The sequence below is a fragment of the Sander vitreus genome, chromosome 8, assembly GCF_031162955.1.
Source record: "Sander vitreus isolate 19-12246 chromosome 8, sanVit1, whole genome shotgun sequence".
Taxonomy (NCBI): Eukaryota; Metazoa; Chordata; class Actinopteri; order Perciformes; family Percidae; genus Sander; species Sander vitreus.
Genome location: NC_135862.1, coordinates 6766550 through 6787571, shown reverse-complemented (window position 1 = coordinate 6787571; position 21022 = coordinate 6766550). Strand labels below are relative to the sequence as shown.

The window sequence follows — 21022 nt, the reverse complement described above, 5'->3', positions numbered from 1 at the left end:
TGTCTGCCTGAATATACGTAAATTCAGCCTCTGTGTGAAAGGCTCAGTTTTAGAGCCTGTCTCTTTAAGCCCCCTTCCTGAAAAAGCCCAGTTCGGTGTTCTGATTTGTCAGGGTTTCTGGGTCTTCCATGTTTTCGCTCTTGCCGCCTCTGCACGTCTAAATTAATTAAACTATTCCTCCATTTTTTTCATCATTTTGGTTCAAAGGGGTCAAACTACTTGGATGAAAACGAAAGTGGACTCCTCACTGCAGTAATGAAAAAACAATTTGCTGTCGAGAACAAAAAACAATTTCCGACAGAATGCAGAATTTACGTCATAGAAATTTAATACACTCATATACATGAAAGCCAAAACATTGACCAAGGTTTAAAAACAAACATTTATTTAGAGAGAATAAGAATAAAACCCCAAGCCCAAAGTCAAAGCGGAGGAGTCTTAAGCAGGCTGCTGTCTCAACCTTTGACATATATATAATGGACCAGCAGATCCTGTTGCTCTAGACAGAGACCAGTGAAGGATATTAGAAGCACTTTTCCGGTGATGGCTGAGCGTTACTTTGCAGCCTCCAACTGAGCTTGACGACGTAAATGTGACGTGAGCAACCTGTTGTAAGTTGTAAGTCTTCTGGTAGCTGTGCCAAGAGAAATCTCAATCATTCCGAATCTTGCAGAGACGGAGAGCGTAGGTATATGTAAGGAGATAACATAGGCACAGGCTAATTATTGCTAACTAAAATGCTAGTTAACATTAGTAATTAAACTTAAACAGCTAATGTGAGTTGAAACTGCCTGCGAGCTTCCCCTGTACTTCTCTACTGTGCGACAGTAAGTCCCGTGGTTATGACACAGTCGTTAGCCTATTTTTACAAAAACGTCTGCTACGGAGCCATAACGTGAGGTACATGGTAATGGAGCCTTTTATACATTGTCGTGTTTCTTTAGAAATAAACAATGGACAAACAGAGTCTTTAAACGCTTCAGATGTAAAGTTATTCGCTGTCAAAGTGATGCCAAGATGAATGGCAGTCAATGGAATGCTAACGGGAGGTGATGGCTTGGTAGCATCAAAATGGCGCCATAGGAGCTACGCGGTCCGAGGAGAAGCTTACCCCCTTGGTCTCAACCCCCGTCATACACACGCACACTGAGTGACGGCTGGCCTGAGGGGGGTGGTCGTTTGCGGGGACTGGGGATTGTTGTAGCCTACAGAGGAACGCCCTGGGAGGTAGGCTCACACGTTAGAGAACTCTTTCTATCACACGAACCCAACCGCAGGCGACTCTGCTCCCCAGCCCGTCATCCCCCTACCACCGTTCACTCTGTTCTACAGTGCTGTCGTCTTCCTGCTCTTTCTGCTTCCCTTTCCACTTCTCAGCCACATGCTCCTTTTAAATGGTCCTCTTCAGGTCGCATCAGTGCTGATTGGCACTGGGGGTGGGGCAAGGTTAGCCTGGCTCCATAATGGCGGCGGAGAAAGATACGAGCGAAGCCATTCGGTCCATTGTGGCAACGCTGCCGAATATCCAGACGTTAAAGCCCGAGCAAGAACAATCTTTGCTAAGTTTTGTTGGTGGCCATGATGTTGTGGCACTCCTCCCCACGGGGTTCGGGAAAAGTTTGATTTTCCAGCTCGCTGGTGAAGGAGTTAAGGAGCTAAGGCGAACGCAAGCGATGCTAAGCTGACGTCACGACCAAACGTTAGCGTTATGGCAGATCCAGAGTGGCTCTGGGCAGAACCAATAGTTTTAAACTTCAAAAGAGTACCCGCCTTCAAGGAAGTTAACACTTGTCAATGGAGAGTGGCCAGACTCTCTGTACAAATGAAATGTACAAGAGTCTGGTAGGACCAGGCTAGGGCCTCCCTTGACCTGCTCAAATATGCATGTAGCAGTTTTTCTTTCTCCTCCTGTGACCCCAGGCGGGTTTAAGATCTTCCTCAACGTGGTGAGGTCACAACTCACCAGCTGATTACACACTGTGGAAAACCTCATGAAAAAAGGCCTAATTGGGAATGAAGGTGAGGGTGGAGAGAACCACAGAGGAAGTGCTAAGGAGTGTAGAAGTTTGCAGGTTTGAGAGGAGGTGAAGCATCGTAAATGAAAATGAATCCATGTTTACCTAAGTAGCCAATCAGAGCCTCACAATCAGGTAATTGTAGACAGATCGGCTCTTTATCCTCCTCAGGGAAGGCAACGCTCAACTACCATCAAATACCAACATCTTCATGTAGCCTGCTGTGTATGAAATGGACTTGAGGGTACCTGTGTGTTTCATGGGAATGTAAAAGCGGTTAGACTATGTGGACAGCAGTGGGAATCACTTTGCTCCCTGCAATGTTTGGGATTTATTTTCTTTTAGGTTTTTTCAATCTACCTTCCTACTTCTTGTTGATGCTACCTTTTAATGGTAAATTAAAACAGAAGCCTTTTTAAAGTGATGAGGCTCTCATGATTAAATACAGTTGGAAGAACAGATAAAAAAGGATAACATTGATGGAGCAGAGGTCCCACTTACAGTATGGGTCTTTTTGATCCTACACTTCCCATAATGAAACCTACAGTATATTGCGCATTTAGTTAAACCCTCCCTGCCTGCTAAACCCCCATGCCTTTCAAGCTCCACACCTCCTATGAAGGCTTTAAACATTTCTAACAGAATCTCCAAGCGGAGACTTTACAAAGCTCTCCCAGAGCCACACAAGATGTAACTATTTTGACAGACTAACTAGGACTCCTAATGACGTATAAACTGATCGGTATTCCCCTTAAAGAACCTCTGAATGCTGACTGTGTGAGTCATAGGTGTAATTTGATGGAGAGGCAGAGAGACATGTTAACATCCATTTCATACAAATCATTTGTCCCCATCAATCGCTATAAATAATGTCATTTTTGCAAGTCATTCAGTTTTTGTTGTTCATGTTTATCATGATGCTGGTGAAAGTTATCGTGCAGCTGATGTTCTCATCTAAACTTCAAAACCTAATTCTGTGTGAGAGCTGATGTAGCTCAGAAATGGCAGAACCCAAGAACCACTTTCATGCAGGACAAATTAGGTATCTGAATTGTAAAACAAACAAGCAAACAAAAATTTTAAATGTTCTCCCAACTTGGAATGTCTAATTTCCCATACTGCGTTTGTCTTTACGAACTCACACTTTCGCCTGAAATGGATGTGGACAATCGTGTGACACAAAAATATTCATGCTGGGTAAGTGTGTGTCCCCCCGTGCTTCACCCAGGCGCCATGGAAAATATGTTTCTTCTTGTCACTGATTACCATGGCTTTTATAATACATATAAGCCATCTTAAATGTCTCTCCTAAATAGTGATTGCATAGCAAGAGTGACCTTTTCAAAGGCCAACAACCTACAAACTTGGAGGACATGATGCCGATCGATTGGAATTTTGTATGTGAAGTCTACGACTCACTGTATCTACTAGTTCACAAGATATACCAACATTTTTATAAATCTGAGCTCATGGAAATCACCTTTACTGTCTTGGTCCTCAGCGTGATGTTGAAAAACAGAAAACACAAACTCATGCATTCATTGATAAAAGGGAACAACGGTCATTTGTGTTGTTAGTTGCCTCGAGCAACAATAATCTCACAAGATAAAACAACTAAACGCCAAGCATAATGTGTACCCCATTGGTCATGTTGAAAACAAACTCATACAGTAACTTTAATATAAAGGTAGCATTAAAATGTTTTTGTTACCTTTTTTAGCTTCCTCTTTAGCAATTTTCACTGGACATTCACATTGTATAAAGACATTTAGCCAGAGAAACTGTGCCTCTGTTTGGCTTTGCCCATTAAGGTTTAATTCCTCCGTTCACATTATTTTGGCCTCTAGTTCAGCTTTGTCGCAAACAAATTATTTTATATATATTTTTTAAAACAGTTGGTTCATAAGTATTTTTTCCTTGTTTTGGTTCTCTGTCTGCACAGACTTCGTCAGACCGTCTTTGAGTGGAGTGTCTCCACCTTCTTGTAATGAAAGGCTGTGTGGCAGAGGAGCGAGGAGCATCAGAGGACACCTGTCGCAAAACAAACAGCCTCAGCCAGGACAGCAGTGTTAATAAAGAGGCAAATTAACATCCATGCCAAAATCAAATGTGCTCACTAAAGCTGGCAGGGAGGGAGGGGGTGCGAGGATTAAAGAGCGAGCGTTTGAAGTGTGTGTGTGTGTGTGTGTGTGTGTGTGTGTGTGTGTGTGTGTGTGTGTGTGTGGGCGTGCACAAACAAAGCATTTCTGAATTTAATTTGAATTGACAAACACATTATAGTATGTAGAATAATTTTACGAAACCACAGGAGCCAGATCATATTTCTGAAATTTCCCGTCTGTAAAATAGCAGCCAGCAGGTTTCCCACCTTCTACAATATACACACACACACACACACACACACACACACACACACACACACCTACACACACCCACTCTTACTTTTCCCTGTTTGCTCGCTTGTTGCTAGCTGGCACCAGGAACAGTTTATTGCTCCTTGGGCTCTTTTATCTAATGATTCATGCCTCTTGGATGAGATGGCACTCTAAATGTTCTTTGATTGAGGCAATTAAGCCTGAGGCCCTTGAACTACTTTGACAAGTCCTGACTCGTCCAAGTTGAATGCAAATGTGACTGAGAATTGCCTGATGGGACTGCTGCATCAACTTACGTAAGTTAATGTCATTGAATGCTTTTTTAGGGTCCCAATTCATTCTCAACTCACTGTCAACAATTTCAGGGGAGAAGAAGGTTACAATAATTGAATTGAAGGATTGGAAAGATTGATATTTGATTATGTCGTAATCATAAAATAATAAAACCTAATAAAATGATTACTGTCAGGTGTGTTGTGGGAACAGATGCAGTGCAGGATGTTGGCACATGCACAATATGTTGTAGCCTATGTCTCTCAATAAAAACAAAACGTGTGAGGACAAAGAGGGAAGCGTTTGTATGCTTCTTGAGAACCGTCCGACTCTGCTAAAAGCCACTGAATACAGTTTGGAATTAGTTTGATAAGTTAATTAATAATAAGTTACTGGGCTCCAAAAACACCCAGACAACATTAGCTAGTCTTGTCCCACCATCATCGATAAACCTCAAACACTGTTATCAGACCATGTTCAGTAGTTTTTATGCAGATTTTATGTTTCGTAATTGTGTCTCATTTATGAGATCTTTGTTCACTAATCGGAGCTTGCAAATTGCCTTTCAAACTTTCAAACAAGATTGGATGATCCACATATTCAAGTTTTGGAGCAAATGCACTTGAAAATTTAATCTCAGGTGTTAAATATGCTTTTGTCACCTGAAGAGTAGAGGTATATGCATAAATAGGGACATACATTGGCAGATTGGTAGCTCTAATTATAGCTGAAATGATGTCTTTATACCAACTGATTGTGTGATTTTAAGACATAGCATTTATCGGGTTAGACAAAATATTGTATCTTTTTAATGCTGATATGCCTATAAAAAATCCAAACAGTGTAAGATGGTGCTAAATAAAGGCTGCTGAAATGTGTTGATTGCCAATTAGGTCCTTCACTGATGGTGAAAGCTTTTCAACCTCAGATCAAAAGCGCTATTACCTCAGTAGACTTCACGTCATGACTTCCTGACTCTTATCTCACTGCTTTCTGCAAAACAATACAGGGGTACATTAAAGGTTGAGAAAATAACACAGCAAAAGATAAATATATCAAACTCTTTGAGACATGCAATATGTGTCCCATATACAAAAAAAAAAAAATATATATATACATTAATATATAAAAAACATTTCCAGGTAAAGCTTTTTGTCGTCAGTAATGGAACACAGCTGAATAACAAATTATGGTTTACTCAAGCTGGCCAGTCGTGGTAACTAGGAGGGCTGAACCAAGACAGGTTTGCAGTCAGCCTAAGTGCCATTTTGGTCAGAGTAATTATTGTTGTCAGCACCTGCAAGTTCGCAAGTCTTTGAATTGCTGATCTGCGGCAGCGAGGAGAGGTAAACATTACCTGAGCCTGCAGCCTCCCTGAAATTAGGATGTGAAATCACACTGTAGCAGTGGAACAGCAGTAGGAAAAGCTTATGTGTTGTAGTCCACCTGAACCAAGACTAAGTCATCAGCAAGATCAGAGTGTATTGAGACAGACTTTGAGGGGTTGAGACTGAGTCAAAGCTAAGACCAAGGCAGGGCGAGACAGAGTCAAGACCAAGACCAGATTTGTGTTAGACAGCCAGAGCTTCTTCTCCTGTGACTGTAAAGGGGGCAGGGAGCGGGAGGGTTTACAGTAACAAGTTATTGGTTGCATTTGCAAGTTTTAACACATAGGCCTAAATCAGAAAATGCACAGGCAATTTAGCGATATCCCTGCAGTTGTGGTCTTGACCGGTCTTGAAATAAAATCCTGAATCCTCTTTATCTGAGACCGAGACAAAACCGAGTAAAAATGCTGTTGATTCTGAGACGAGAACAAGACCTTCAATTTTTTTCAACCCATTTTCCTATGTTTTTGTATCTAAGTGACTGAAGGGAACAACAATCTTTGACATTGGTCCAGTATTAAGCAAGATTGCAGTTGGAGCGGCCAAACAAGAAACAATGCAAGTTAATAGGGCATTTGTACAGCTTGTATTTACCTGGCTCAGATTAATATTCTAAGTATCTAACAACATTATGGAAAGGATCCCTTCAGAGATAGACCTTTAAAACATATTTGAGACCTTTCTGTTTAACCAGAAACAGCTCTGAAGTCGCTAACGCTAAACCCACCAGACTCCATTTAAAAAAGCAATACTTTTAGCGTGTATAGAGCCAACATATTTTCACAGGTAAATCGGTAAACTGTGTTTATTTCAACCAAAATAGAGTTATGATGGTTGGAAAAGTGGAAAGACGACCCAAAACGGCTTTTCACTGTTCTATTTTATTTCTGTCAACTTTGAATGAAGTGTATTTTATGATGCTAAAATGACGGTAGTTACCCTTTAAAACTGGTCTGGAGACTAAGAACGATCTTGAGTAGCCTACTACAACACTGCAAGGTATGTTAAAGAGAGTTTTAATTTAAAGGCCCATACTATTCCAAAGTCTCACTGAATGGTGGAAAATGTATATTGTCTTTCAAATAATATACACCCTGTGTATCGTTAAACTTTTTGTCAGCTGAATTTACAGTAACTAATATGAGAAAGAACAGGGAGAACCTTCCACAGTTTATTTCATTTGGTGCCTCTGCTGCATTAACAGTTACTAAGATGAGAAAAGGTAACGGGAGATCCTTCATCAGTTTATTTCATTATGTATTGCCATCTGAGAACAGCAGGTGCCTCAAAATGTCTGTCAATGAAATAATGAGGTGATCTGAGTGTGCCTCTGGTTTTTAAGGCCTGCCTTAAACAGACTTAGTTATTCAACATTCCTTTCCTTTAACTTTTCCACCAACTCAAGACAGGTCTGATTTGCATTAGAATATAATCACCTGTTGGTGAAACATGCTGGAAATACGTAATAAACCCTTGTTCCATCAACAAGTGTGAGGCACCAGTGCAAGATTGTTCACATTGTTATATCTCTGGCCTTTCATGCTTGGTGGAGTTACTTAGTGGCTTAAAGTGATGAAGGAGGACGAGGGAGGGGGGGGTTAAGCAATTAGTGTGTGAAATAGATATCCTCTGCTTTTCCAGCATCCAGCCCTACTCTGCCCCGAGTACAAAGTGTTAGTCTGTCAGCAGTATACCTTGACAAGAGGAGAGTGCTCGCTGTTGTTTGTGCTTGCCTGGCGACCATCTTGTCTGATTATATGGTGCATTGACAGGGAGGGGGCTCGGTGCAAAAGTAGCTGTGTCATATCTCCGTGGTGACTCAGAGCTTTGAGGAATCTATAGAGTGTGGCACCTTGACTTGTTTTTCCTTGTGGTTTTACCATTAACACCTTTTTTGTACAGCAGCGCTGTTGCAAAAGCTGCATTCAATAACTTTAATTTACCAACAAACTCAACAACACAGTCATTACTTGACATTTACAGTATTAGTGTTTATTATGAAAGTTGAAATGTACATTTTACTTTATCATAGTTTTTGTTTTCAGGCATGATTACACTGATATATTTCAGATATTTGTGTTGTTTTGGCCCTGAATATAATGTGTTTAATCAGATCAGTGGCAGATGGAGAGCATTGCCGCAGAGGGGAAACAGTCATAATACAATCTCATGTGTAAAATACAATTACGTGATAAATAAATATGTTTGCCTCGGTTATTTGATCAGATAGTCTTTACACATTGTGCCTGTGTCATAAGAATAATCATTTACAGTGGTTACAGCAATAGGTTTACAGTGTAGTCGAGGAATGTTACATTTTTAACAAATCTTAAATTCTACATCCAAAACAGTTAGCTATTTGTTTTAATATAAAACATTGTTAATAGACTTAAGTGTGTACAAAGAAGTGCAGCTTCATAAATAGCTTGAGAACTTTAAGAAAGAAAAGAAGCATACATTCACCATTGTTAAGAAATGAAACAATAAAAACATGCTTTTAAGTAACTAAGCCTTGTACACCTTAGATGTGAAATAGTCGTAAAAGTGTACACTCAAAAGGCGGGAAACCCAGCCGTCATAAATAGTGATGGACCGAAGCTGGTGCACATATAGGTCCAGTTTTGTGCATGTATTATCATTACATTTAGGTCAAAGACCAAAGCATCCGTTTGCATTTGCAAGAAACCCAGGAGGTTATTCAACAATTGCAGCTGTTTTTGAAGGTATTTCCAGAATCCTCAAAGATTCTTTGGTCCCTCTGGATTTAAGAACAGATCTTGTTCACTAAAGAGAAAATTATTGTAAACCTGTGACTCATTTTACAGTCCAAAAGTGATGTGTTATCTTGCTCCTTTTTTAACAACACAAGACAAAATATACAAAACACAATGGCAATAACTTTGGGGATTAATACACCTGACTTTGTACAAATCGAGAACGGATGTATTTCACCACACAGCTTCCATCTCTATATTTGATTGAGATAATACCTTCAAAACGGCTAAAACAATTATTCAATCTGTTGATTGATGATACATTTGTTTCCTGTTATATTATGTGCTCTGGTCTATGGTTGTTGATGTTTTTTTTAATATCATTTTATGCTCTTTGTGCAAAGCAAATTCCCCTAGGGGCAATAAAGGTTTCATTCATTCATTCATTATTTTTTCAGCTAATGGATTAAGTAATCCAAATTGACATCCTCACGTTGCATTTTTTTGTAGACCAACAGTCTAAAACCCAATGACATTCACTATCCTATACTATACTAACATACATGGCAGAGTCAAAACAGTTCAACCTTACATTTCAGAAACTGAAGCCAAAGAATATTTGGCATTTTTGCTTATTTATTATCACAATAATTGCTGATTATCTTTCGTCAATCAACTAAGTGTTTTAGCTCCAGTTAAATTACCTTCATGTTTCATAAAAGATCACCAGGGATTTATCTTTCAGAAAAACAGATGCTAAGCTCTGACTGAAATGTAATGAAAACACACGACAGGCACACACTGGGGCTAGTGCATACAGAACAATAAATTGCAGGGTCAACTGGGTTGTTTAAACGTCTGTGTCCAGGGGTGGAGGGAAGTCGAGACATGGCGACAGCGAGTCCTGACTGTGTGTGGAGCTAATCCCAGTGTCTGAGTCTGTGTCTGTAACGTCTAGAGGGGACAGGCTGTGCTTGAGTTTCACTGTCTGTGAGACGCTGCACTGAGTCTCATTTTTGAGAGGGACCGGACTGGACTTCTCTTCTTCTTCACCGTCTCCAATTTGCAGTGAGCTCAGTTGGGCAGCCAGCTGCCAGCACTCTTGATCCTTGGAGACCAACGTAGCGTCACAGTACTTCAGCTGCTTGTCTATTTCTGCAGCTTGGTTGTGCAGGGACACGCCAGTGAAGAGGCTGTGTTTTACTTCATCCTGCAACCTCTCGAGTTCAGCGGTGTAGAACAATTCGTCTGTCTCCAAGGGGATCCAGGAAGCAGCCGTGGCTCCTTCCTGTTCAATGTCCTCATATTGGCTCCGAGGGAAGTTGGCCGCCCTCAGCTCAGCGTCAATGTCCAGGGACAGCTGGAGGATGAGCGCCTGGTGCCTCTGAACCTGCAGCTCAAGCTGTTTGACTCCATCGCTGTTGTACAAGTATTCCTGCAGCTGCTCGTCGCTGTGCGCCTCCAAACTCTGACCAGCAGCCTGAGCTAGTGAACTCTCAGACTCAGCTTCCTTCTGCACTTCCAGCTCCAACTGCTCGATGTCCATATCCAGCTCCCTCATGCGCTGAATCTGCTCCCGGATGGCGTGGTCCTGGTTGAGAATAAGCTGCACCATCCGGTCGACCTCCTCAGAACCTGGGGAACTGTTGCTCTCCTTGTGAAGCTTTTCCAGCTTCCTGAAAGCTTTCTTCACCATGCGCTTTTGCCTCTCCACGGGCAGTGACTGAGCATGACCGTGCTCCCATCGCTTTGCTTTGGCCCCCTTGGACTTTCCACCCTTCTTGGTGGGCTGAGGCACAAAATCGCTGGTTTTTACTAGAGTAAACTGGATAAAAGGTCTCTGGTCACCCCAGGCATACCAGAGTCTCAGGATTCTGGTGAGAGGAGGCAAGGCCCTCTCAAAACCCTTCCACCGCTCAACGAGACAGAAGTCTTTGGGTTCCCCGAGCAGGAGCCGCTTGCTCTCTGGGATTGACTTGTGATCGTCCAGTAATGCCTGAATCATATCTGCACATGTTGTGTGCTTTGTTACTCCACAGACAACCTTGTCCTCGTTGCAGACCGTAACCTGAATCTCCTTTCCTTCCACTGGCTCTGCATCTTTTGTTCTGGTAAAGAGACAGAAAAACAAAGCTTTTACAGCAATTGTGGCTTTGGAGTGAAACATTTGGAAGTCTTAACCCTATAACTTGAAAAATATATTCACAACACACAGAAGTCAGCAATGTGTGCAGACAAACAATAAAAATGTCCTAAAAGTTAAGTATGGGTGTAGTGCCTGTTCGGAATGCGTGCCCATTCAGAGCGAGCCAATTGCTCGGTCCCCGGAAGTGCTGCTTGCAGCGTTCCTAAGAACTGCTCATCTGACTGTCTTCGCACTCGACACTGCACTGCCTTGGGTCCTCAGCAATATACTTGCTAAGTGTGAAGTTGATTGGATAAACGGTTCTTGAGAGAGTCATACATGCATACAGCACATTGACAATGATTCCACACTTTATAGTTGGATTATGCTTCTACAGTGCCTCTAAAATCCCTAATGACATCGCTAATGCCCTAGCTTTACCTCTAGTGCCACCACAAGGTTGATATTTGTATTTTTTAGTGAAAGGTCTCGACAGCTATCAAATGGGTTGTCATAAAATCTGTTACATTTATGACCTTTGAACAAATTGTTATAACATTGGTGTTCATCTAGTGCCACTATGAGGTCAAATTCTTACTCCAGTACTTAGGTTTATGAGCAAATATCTGCAAAACGAATGACACCATCGATTCAAACTAAGATGGTTAACCTCCTAAACATCAGCATGTTAGCGGAGTCATAGTAAGCGTGTTAGCATGCTGACATTAGCATTTAGCATGCCTTTAGACGCTCCCTGCATTCCAATACCCATACTACCATACTATTTAGTATGCAAGAATAATATTTAGTATGTCCCAATAGTGTGTCAAATGCAGTATATCAAACACACCAGGACGTCCTACTGCATCCGGTCAGATTTTGCAGTAAGCAAGCCAGCTTTTCTGACCCACAATCCTCCCTATAGGAGCAAGAAGGTCAAAGTTCAAGTTATGAAGCAGCAGTATGTCCCAGTTGTATGCATACTGCATGCAACAGTACATACGTTGTAAGTGCAGCTGCAGTTCATTCTAAAAGTAAAAATAGAAAGGTATGCAATTTGGAACTCAGTTCTTGTTTATCTTTCTTTAGACAGTAGAGAGGTAACAGGAAATGAGAGGATCGAGAGGAAGGATGACATGTAACAAAAGGTCCCCTGCCAGACTTGAAGCATACCAATTACTTTTTTTTTCAAGTTTACCAAAGAGTTATGTTCAAATGCTTTACAAGTTTTACATCAGCAGTAACAGAGATTTAAATTGAGGTACACTACACACACACATTCTTTCCTACTCATGCTTTAGAAGTTCTTTTACTACTCTAAGTAGTATATTTACTTAAACAGGTCCTACTTTGATAGTTTCCCATTATGTCAATGAACAGAAAACTTAACTCATTTTGTGCTCCCTGGCTTGATTCTATTAGACTGTTACTCATCGTTTTACTCATCACAGATGATCACTTAATGGTTCAGTTCTGAGCAATTTAACCCAAAGGCCCTCATTACCTTTTCGTCTGGACCGTAAAACTTGACCTCTGATGAGCCGAAGACATCAATTTTTTACATGCTTAATGGACCACCGGTAATATCCAGGACCTAATATCCAGTCATTAAATGATAGGCACCGGCAATGCAGACATCCACAACATGAGCAAGTAATCAAATAAGTAGATAACATTGCCAGACATTTCAATTTGATTTCAAGATAAAGAATGATGTATTATTATTTATATGAAAGATAAAATGTTTGCAATATTCGGCAGTTCATGTGATTAATTAGGTTTTCTCTGATGTACTATAGCTGTGTCTGTCTGAGTGAATTACTCTTATTTGAAGTTAAAGCTGACTCTGAAAGCAAAAAATAAAAGCGGCATATAATACTCCTGTAATTACAGACAGTTTAATCTCAAAGAAACCAGCGAAAGAGACAACAACTGGAGCTCCTCCTCTAACAGTAAACTGCAGACTGGTTTCCAAACCACAGACCAACATTCCTTCACCCCCAAAATCAAACAGGGAATACTGCCAACAGTAATAAATCAGGATAATGTGCTTGTAATTCTGGTTAATGTCAAGTTTCATCTACAGTTAATTTCAGACAGCCAACTCTGACATCACTGAGGGAGTTTCGCTGTAGCTCAGCAAGACACTGTTCACGTTACCTGACATAAAGGGACAGAAACCACAAGGCCAAAATTGTGTTTAACCAACAGTTCAGTCAGGAACACTCTAGTCATAGTTTTAACCATGTATTGCAATAAATGGAAATACAGTTATGCTTGGCGCTGATGGCTCCACTCTTGATAATGCTCATTGGACCAGCCAAGCAGCATGCTAAGCTGAAACAGGGAGCACCATGCAGAAATCCCCCTCCAGGCTGCAGCCGTACAGTCTTGCATATTTATGTCAAACTAGTGTAAAAAGCCAGTGTTGCCGCATTTTTCTCTTTTTTCCAGCGGCCCTTTGCCAGATTGACAGTCCGCCGATGCCCCTGGATAAAAAAAGAATGAGCCAAAACAAAGAAATTGAAAACAATTTAAACTTTGAATCATGTTAGGACTCTGAACTAGGTAGGTGGAGGATGGGGTGGTGGAGGCAAAGTGTTGCCAGCAGCAGCAGTGAGTGAAGAAGTGTCAGTGTAGCGGGGATCAGTGAGGAGGGAGTGACATTTAAAAGGACTGCCTTGATGTGAGAACGGCTGTTATTGGTGTTTGTCTGATAGGAATGATAATTCAACTATGACCTCCGTGCCCTGCATGAACTAACGCTAAGCTTAATAAAAAAAATGTAAAAAGGATTTTTCCGCAGTCATTTATTTTCCGTTTGTATCAAGAGCATGCACAAAGTTTTTGAATAAAATGAAATACTATAGATGGCCTGGCTATCAAATGCAGTACTGGTTTCAGATCTGAACCTTGCATCATGTAACTGCTGTGTCTTTATCTGAGGAGATAACCTTGGCTGACTGCAGCCCACATTAACCACTGATCAGCACAGGGAGGGTGGACAAAAATACACATCCTCTGAAGATGATACAGATACTACCCTCCTGCACGCCAATGCAAGCAAGTGAGATGTATTAAGAATTATTCAAACGGGAGAAGTTAAATGCTGCATTATCTCTCAGTTTGCTGATTTTACAGTCTGATACCACTGTGTTTTGGTTCCCACACGGCATAAAAACACACAACTGAAGCATTGTGTAAACTGCCGGTGAATAAGTTCTCAGGAATGCGATACGTATGCAACAAAGCAACAGGCTGGTTAATGGTTATGGAGACCCTCAGAGACGAGCGAGGCAAAGCAAATACCTGAGCTATGCGCAAGCCAAACAAATCCAGCAGGCCTCGGGCAATCAAAGACAAACGACTACAGCGACTTTGACCTTCGTTTCAAACTACCACCTACTCAGGAACCCCCACAGATGCTACTGCTGCTCAGGAGAGAAAACCACACATGTACAATATAATGCAATCCCATAACAAAAACTCTGCAACGCATAATATGTTTGTCTCAACAAATATTGAATATTATAAGCAGAACAGTGTCAGAAATTCAAAAATAATTCAACTATGGTCATTTCTGAGCTCATGGTTTGTGGTGTTGTACTGCCGTGATTCTCAACCTGGGGAGCTAAACCCCCTCAGAGGTCACAAGATAAAACTGAGGGGTCAAGAGATGATGAACGTTCTAGTTTATCTATGAGAAAGTAGAGAAAAGGCCGAAAAAAAAATCTTTTGGGCCTTTTTTTATGTGAAATACCTCTTAAAAATGTGTGCAATTAAAATGTGTGGAACTAAACAATCTAAAGAGGTTAAAAAGTAAAATCTGGGGGAGCTGCTCCCAACTCATGAAAATGAGTAAATACATTTTTATTATTTTGCTACTACACAACTACATGTTACACGTGCAGTTTTTTTTAAACTGTATGCTTCTTTAGATTTGTACTCCATTTAGAGGGACATACATAAATGTACTTTTTAGTTCATTACATTTATTTAACAGCTGTAGTTTTTAGTTACAGTACAGAAGATTGAGATTATAGATATAAAAAAGACCACATCTCTTGATTAAACTGCAGCGTGTATACTCAATACACTGCAATATTTAACACACACACACACACACACACACACACACACACACACACACACACACACACACACACTGATCTGAACATGAAAACATCTCACATCACTGGAAGGCTGTGATGAGGAATCAGAAGTATAAACGGCTTCTTTTTAAGGTGTCACGAGCATGTATGGGAGGATGAACGAAAGATCAGGGAAGGCAGGAGGGAAAAGCAAAAGGAAAAGAAGAACATGAACAGTACAGCATTACTTTTCAAAACATCTTTAAATACCCTGTGACATACAACCACTAACACTGGCCTAAACATGTGATAAACGTGTCATATCTGAACATACAGGTGAATAAACACGCTCTACAGACAATTGGATATTACAGAGAGGGTAGCCCAAGCCCTCAGCTGTGCAGGAAGAGGGTACAGCAAGGCAGGGAAACACCTGTATTTGTCCTGGGCCACAATCACCAACGCACACACAACATCCTGCCACCACCAGTGCAACGGACAGAGGGAGGAAGGAAAATGGATTCCATACCGGTCACTATGGCCTGCTTTCAACTCCGCTCTAATGTGAAGAAAGTGTTAACAAATCTAGGTCTGGAATAAAACATTTAATGTCTAGCAGTGTTAATAATGAAGCGCCATGTTGAAATATGTAAACATTTCTCAGAGGCTGATCTGATTTAGACAGCCTGTCAGGACAAACACAAATACTGCACGCACCATTGGGCTGATTGCATCGCAGCTAATATGTTCATAAGGGCTGTCACTTTGGGTGCCATTTGGTATTTATAGTTTGGGATTAAGCTGTGGTTCCAGACGCAACAAATGAGGGTGCCCTCATAGGTCACAGCATTGGGCGATAAATGACAAAGCTGAAACGGATATTGTGATGAACTTCTGATTGGAAACTAGAATTAAGATGTATGATGATTAATAGAAATAATAAAATATAACGTTGTATAGTGAGGATGGATGCTGTAAAGAGACTAACACAGGACAGGTTACACCTTAACATTTCACACCTGAGTGAACCCAAGAAACCTGAGCGGACCCGCTTGACCTCAGTTTGAACCACCAAAGATAGCGAATGAGACATCAGACATGTGGGAGGAAACCACATTTAAATTATATGAATTTTCCATACATGTTTCTGCGTGGGACGATTACGTTACAGCTCCACCATGGTGGCATGGCTCTCTTCCATTGTAATAGTCATAATGACATCCTTGTAGACATGAACAATTCCCGCTGTGTTATAAATGTGCAAGCTACAAGTTACCACAGAGAACTGCGTGCTGGTGGTTTGAACAAGTCATAACAAATGACAGAATTATAGCTTTCCAGTGTCTGTGTGTTTTCTTAGATCAATAGTGATATAAGAGAGATAAGGGGATGCATACAATTCCAACAGAACAAAGCTGTGATAGGATATCAGTGAATATATCCTGTAGCCATCACTGTCAACGGTTCTAGTTTTCTTGCTATTGCATGAATATTTTGATTAGTCTGGTGGTAATGAATGTATAGGTTTGCTCTTACAACTGAAAAACAGAGCTAGAATTGTAGATTATAAATGATAATTTAAACATGATTTAAACTGTAATGTGTAAATTCCTGATGGGAACTCTTTTAAAGGGTTGGTTCACCTAAATACATGAAACATATTTTCCTTTTGAGCTCTAGTCGTGGACATTCAGATAATTTTCGTATACACATCTCTCAGATTTCTGCTGCCAACACAATACAATGAAAGTAATAGGGAATTTGTGTGTGGTGCTCACAGCAATGATGCTGCATTACACATTACATTTAAACAAGACAAAGAGTCTACCACCATGCTATGCGCGCTGTGAGGCTGGACTTGCTAAATAGCAATAAGCACAAAGCATGGGAATGTCATTTCTTTTGCAGGTATTTGGTCATAAAGTTATGTATTGGACAAATTAAAAAGACAAACCAAAGTTGTTAGAATTCATCCTGAGAGGAACATGAATGTTGTTCTAAATGTCACAACAATCCAACCAATAACTGTTGAGACTTAAAACCAAAAAGAGAGGATAAGGGAGCCATAAAGGGACATTACATCATTCAACTAAAGTTAAAACACAGAAATTAATTTTTACTCTCAAAAACCTAGATATATATAGAATGTGGAAAGTGTATACACATCGTGTTTTCTGTGTCTGTTTTGTATAATAGAAGAAATGTACACAGTGAATGACGTAGAGCAGATACTGGACAGGAGACGCTTCCTCTCTCTTATCTGAAAGAGGATGAGGGCTCAGCGAGGAAATAACATCACTTTTCTATCTGAATATTCTGATCTCTGGGATGACTCCCAAACCGATAAGCTTCTGTGAGCAGAGACACAACACACCCCTTCCTCTGTGGACCCCCCTCCCAGCAGCAGGTCTCTGAATCACCAAATAAGCTTTTGCTCAGTGACAATAAATGGCTTACTCCCTTTCAACACAACTGGTATGATGTCTATTGTTTGCTGTGGCTTGCTAATTTGTGTCAACCAAACAATTTCAGGAGCTAACTGGTCCAGCGCACAATGCTTTCATGCGAAAACATTAATTGGGTGACACATGTTAATGGCTGGAACCATCTAATTTCAAATCTGTAAGTGCTGGTTGACTATAGGACACCAGTTTGACGCGCAGGACTCCCTGATGATGTCGCAATGTCATGCTTTGATGTTAACAAATATTTAAACATATGTCAGCTGTAATCAACACCACACTTATTTTTAGAGTTAGTCAAAGTGTCAAGTTTTAACTGCAACTCCACGTCAGCTTCATCTTGTCATTCTTCTGCAAACATCCAGCTCACAGCGAGTAAAAGCCAGTCTCTGAAATCAAGCGTTTGACATATCTACAGAACTAAACACTTGAGGTAATTATAGTTGCCGCAATGGTAATTACTACATAACGTGAGACACTGGAGACAGACTCAGTCAGACTGTTTGAAGTTATCAAAGATAATTCATCTCAGCTCTGTGTGATGTACAAAAAACATCCATTCTGCTGCGGGTGCCACTGTCAAAGAGTTTTACAGTAATTTAGTATAAAAGCCTGTTTTTCCCTGAACTTAATCCAAAGCCTTTCTGCTGAGTTTGGTGGTAAGTAAAGCTAATGAAAATAGTTCTTTACCCACAATTAAAACCTTCCTGATCCTGGTCTTGGCAACATAAATCTTGTCTGCACCCTGCGAGAGATTCAGATCATGACCTAGATACTCCAAAAGAGAAACTCTGTGCACAACAAACGTTTGCAGTCAACAGTCCAAATCAAATTTGTGCACCGATGACGGAGAACAGCGTGTGGCTCTATAAATCTAATTTCTTAAACATTCTCAAAGCTGAGGCTGGATCCCAGCTGCAGCCCTGCACATCAAAAGGCCAAGATAGCCACTCAAGGAAATTGCTGAAGCAAATTATACAAATGTGTTGATGACAGGATCTCTGTCGACCTGAAGTAAAAATGTCCTTTGATGCTGATGTCCTAGATGAGACTTGTATGAAAAAAAGAACATCTTTGTAGTAATTACAGAGCAAGAGAAGGTGAAAGGCTCTTCTAAGTTGATGTTCAGTACAGTGTGCTTTGACAGGAACAAGAGAACCACCATCAAAGGGCATATATTACTCAAACTTTCCATAATGGGAAATAATAACTCACACCTTCTTACACCAGTTTCATTTAGTTATGAAGTTGAATTAAGAGGCAAATATATATCTGTATGCATGAAACAAAGTTGTTAAAGGCTACTCCTTAAGATGGTTGATGTTGGTTTAAAACAATAATTGACAAAATGAAAAAAATGAACCCATAACCAGCGGTGGAAGAAGTATTCAGATCATTTACTTAAGTAAAAGTACTAATACCACACTGTTAAAATACTCTGTTACAAGTAAAAGTCCTGCATTGAAAATGTTACTTATGTAAAAGTATGTAAGTGTTGTCAGGAAAATGTACTTAAAGTATTAAGTACTCAATGCAGAAAAATCCTCACATTTTAGAAAGTGGAAACGATCAAAACAGCTAATTAATTTCTAATTAAACACCAGCCAAATGCTGGTAAAATATGCAAGTGGCTGGTCTTTGCTTCTTTCACCAGCCAAAACAACAATGGTAATCTATTGAGTGGCTGGTAAAATGTGAACATTCACTAGCCATTGGGCTGGTGGACAAAAAGTTTTTGTTTTGTGTGCATACGTCTTTATTTGTAAAGCAACTAAAGCTGTCAGATTAATGTAGTGGAGTAAAAAGTACAATATTTATCTCTGAAATGTAGAAGTAGAAAGTCGCATGGAAAGAAAAGACTCAAGTAAAGTACAAGTATCTCAAATTTGTACTTATGTACAGTACTTGAGTAAATGTACTTAGTTACATTCCACCACTGCCCATAATAAGAAGCTTAAGAAGAAGCTTATATTGTTTCCCTGTGGTCCCTTGTGGTGTTTAATGGTGCTTTTGTCTTAAGGTGTATTTATATGTTGCTATATATTTACTTCGGTTGCATTTGGACTGTCGCCTGCCAACACGGTCTCACGGCAGTTCGTGCAATCGTCACGTTACCCTTCCACTTGGATGTAGGAATAAATCTGATGCGCACTGCGTTGTGCGTAAATCTCCCTCCTCAACGATGCGTTCCAATAACCGAACTCGGATAAAATCCCACACTCAACACGTTTCCCGTTAAGAAACCTTACACTCATTAAATTACCTGTTTTTCTGTCGAGCTTTCAGGAAGTTTTTTCCAAACGGAGCCATGACTCAGGAGCGCGAGGAAAATCGACCAGCAATCCGAATAGTGTTACAGTCCCAACATGGCAGGACGTCGGACACTTTGTGGAGTGTTTCAGAAAAGTTGAAGGGTGTTCCGACTGCAACTCTGTCCGCCCCATCCCATAAGCGGAGGGAGGTGTTTCCCAGACTATACTGGCCTTTATTGGTGTATCTCTGTCGCCTTCCACCTGCAGCAACAACCTGAGAAACGACCACCGAGAAGGAATAAAAAGAGAGAAGTAAACATACAAAGTCACACTGTTCTGTGAAAACAATAAACTTTAGGAATTAAAACGAAATACGAAATAGGATGAAGTCAAATTAAACTCATTAGCCTACGTGGAAAGTAAGATAAGATAATATGATACCAGAAAGTGCAGAGATCCTATTAGGATTATGGTGCTCATTTTGGGCAATAGCCTATTTAAAACTAAAAATGTTCCTTAATGTACGATATGCACACATATTATAAAAACAAATAGATTACATAATATACAGGAAAGTAAACACAGATTCTGCACATTGGTTTCATGTATTAGGCTACTCTACAAATATTTCTAAAACACTTAAGTAATGTTAAAACATGATTAGAGCATTAGTGAGCTGCAGTACAGGACATGCAGAGCAACATGCCACCTATTGGGGTTTAGTAACTGGCTCTCCCTGCTGGATTCAAATGACAAAGATGAAATCCAGACATAGAAGAATGCAGCCTACTTTACCTACAGTCTGTTTTTCATGCTTTACATCTCTTTTCCAACTGGGATATTTGCTCTACACTGAATACTAAACAAAAAAAAATCTCTGTGGGGACCAATTAGTGTGAATATGGACAGGTGAAACTTTGTGGTTTTAATTAAAAGTGGATTTTATTTGATAGTGTACCACTTCAGTCACCTTTTTATATAATTACAATTAAAGGCATCCAGGTTTAGAATGCCATATTCCTTTAGTTATGTGTTTCGTAATGAAATACAATTTGAGATCATCATAATTGCTGAAATGCGATGGCCAATTAATTATTTATAGCCCTATCGAGGCCAAAAAGGAGCGGCCTAATTGTACAGTAAAGTGAGGAAATTATTTAATTATGCCCTGAAGAACAGTTTACTGTCGACAGGAATGCTGCTAATATTTACAGTATTTTAGAACATGATTCATTTTTGTTCATATGAAGTCCACACTAAAGCAATAGCACATGAAACAGACAGCAGATAGAGTGGAATATGCGGTAAACTTTAAAGTCTCTGATGG

The 21022-nt window shown here is 40.3% G+C and overlaps 1 protein-coding gene across 1 annotated transcript; it reads right to left on the bottom strand.

Annotated features, from left to right (window-relative positions):
* Positions 1–8021: 8021 nt before the first annotated feature.
* On the bottom strand, positions 8022–19875 carry rassf9 (Ras association domain family member 9). Its single transcript, XM_078256522.1, has 2 exons — positions 19707–19875; positions 8022–10873 (listed from the first exon to the last, which is right to left on the bottom strand). The coding sequence occupies exons 1-2, from the start codon at positions 19751–19753 to the stop codon at positions 9616–9618; spliced, it is 1305 nt and encodes a 434-aa protein (XP_078112648.1). The 5' UTR covers positions 19754–19875; the 3' UTR covers positions 8022–9615.
* Between the last annotated feature and the right edge of the window lie 1147 nt (positions 19876–21022).

Coding starts and splice junctions, on each gene's coding strand:
- rassf9 (XM_078256522.1), bottom strand. CDS start 19,753: ATGGCTCCGTTTGGAAAAAACTTCCTGAAAGCTCGACAGAAAAACAG. Junction 10,874..19,706: donor AAAGCTCGACAGAAAAACAG/GTAATTTAATGA, acceptor TCTCTTTACCAG/AACAAAAGATGCAGAGCCAG.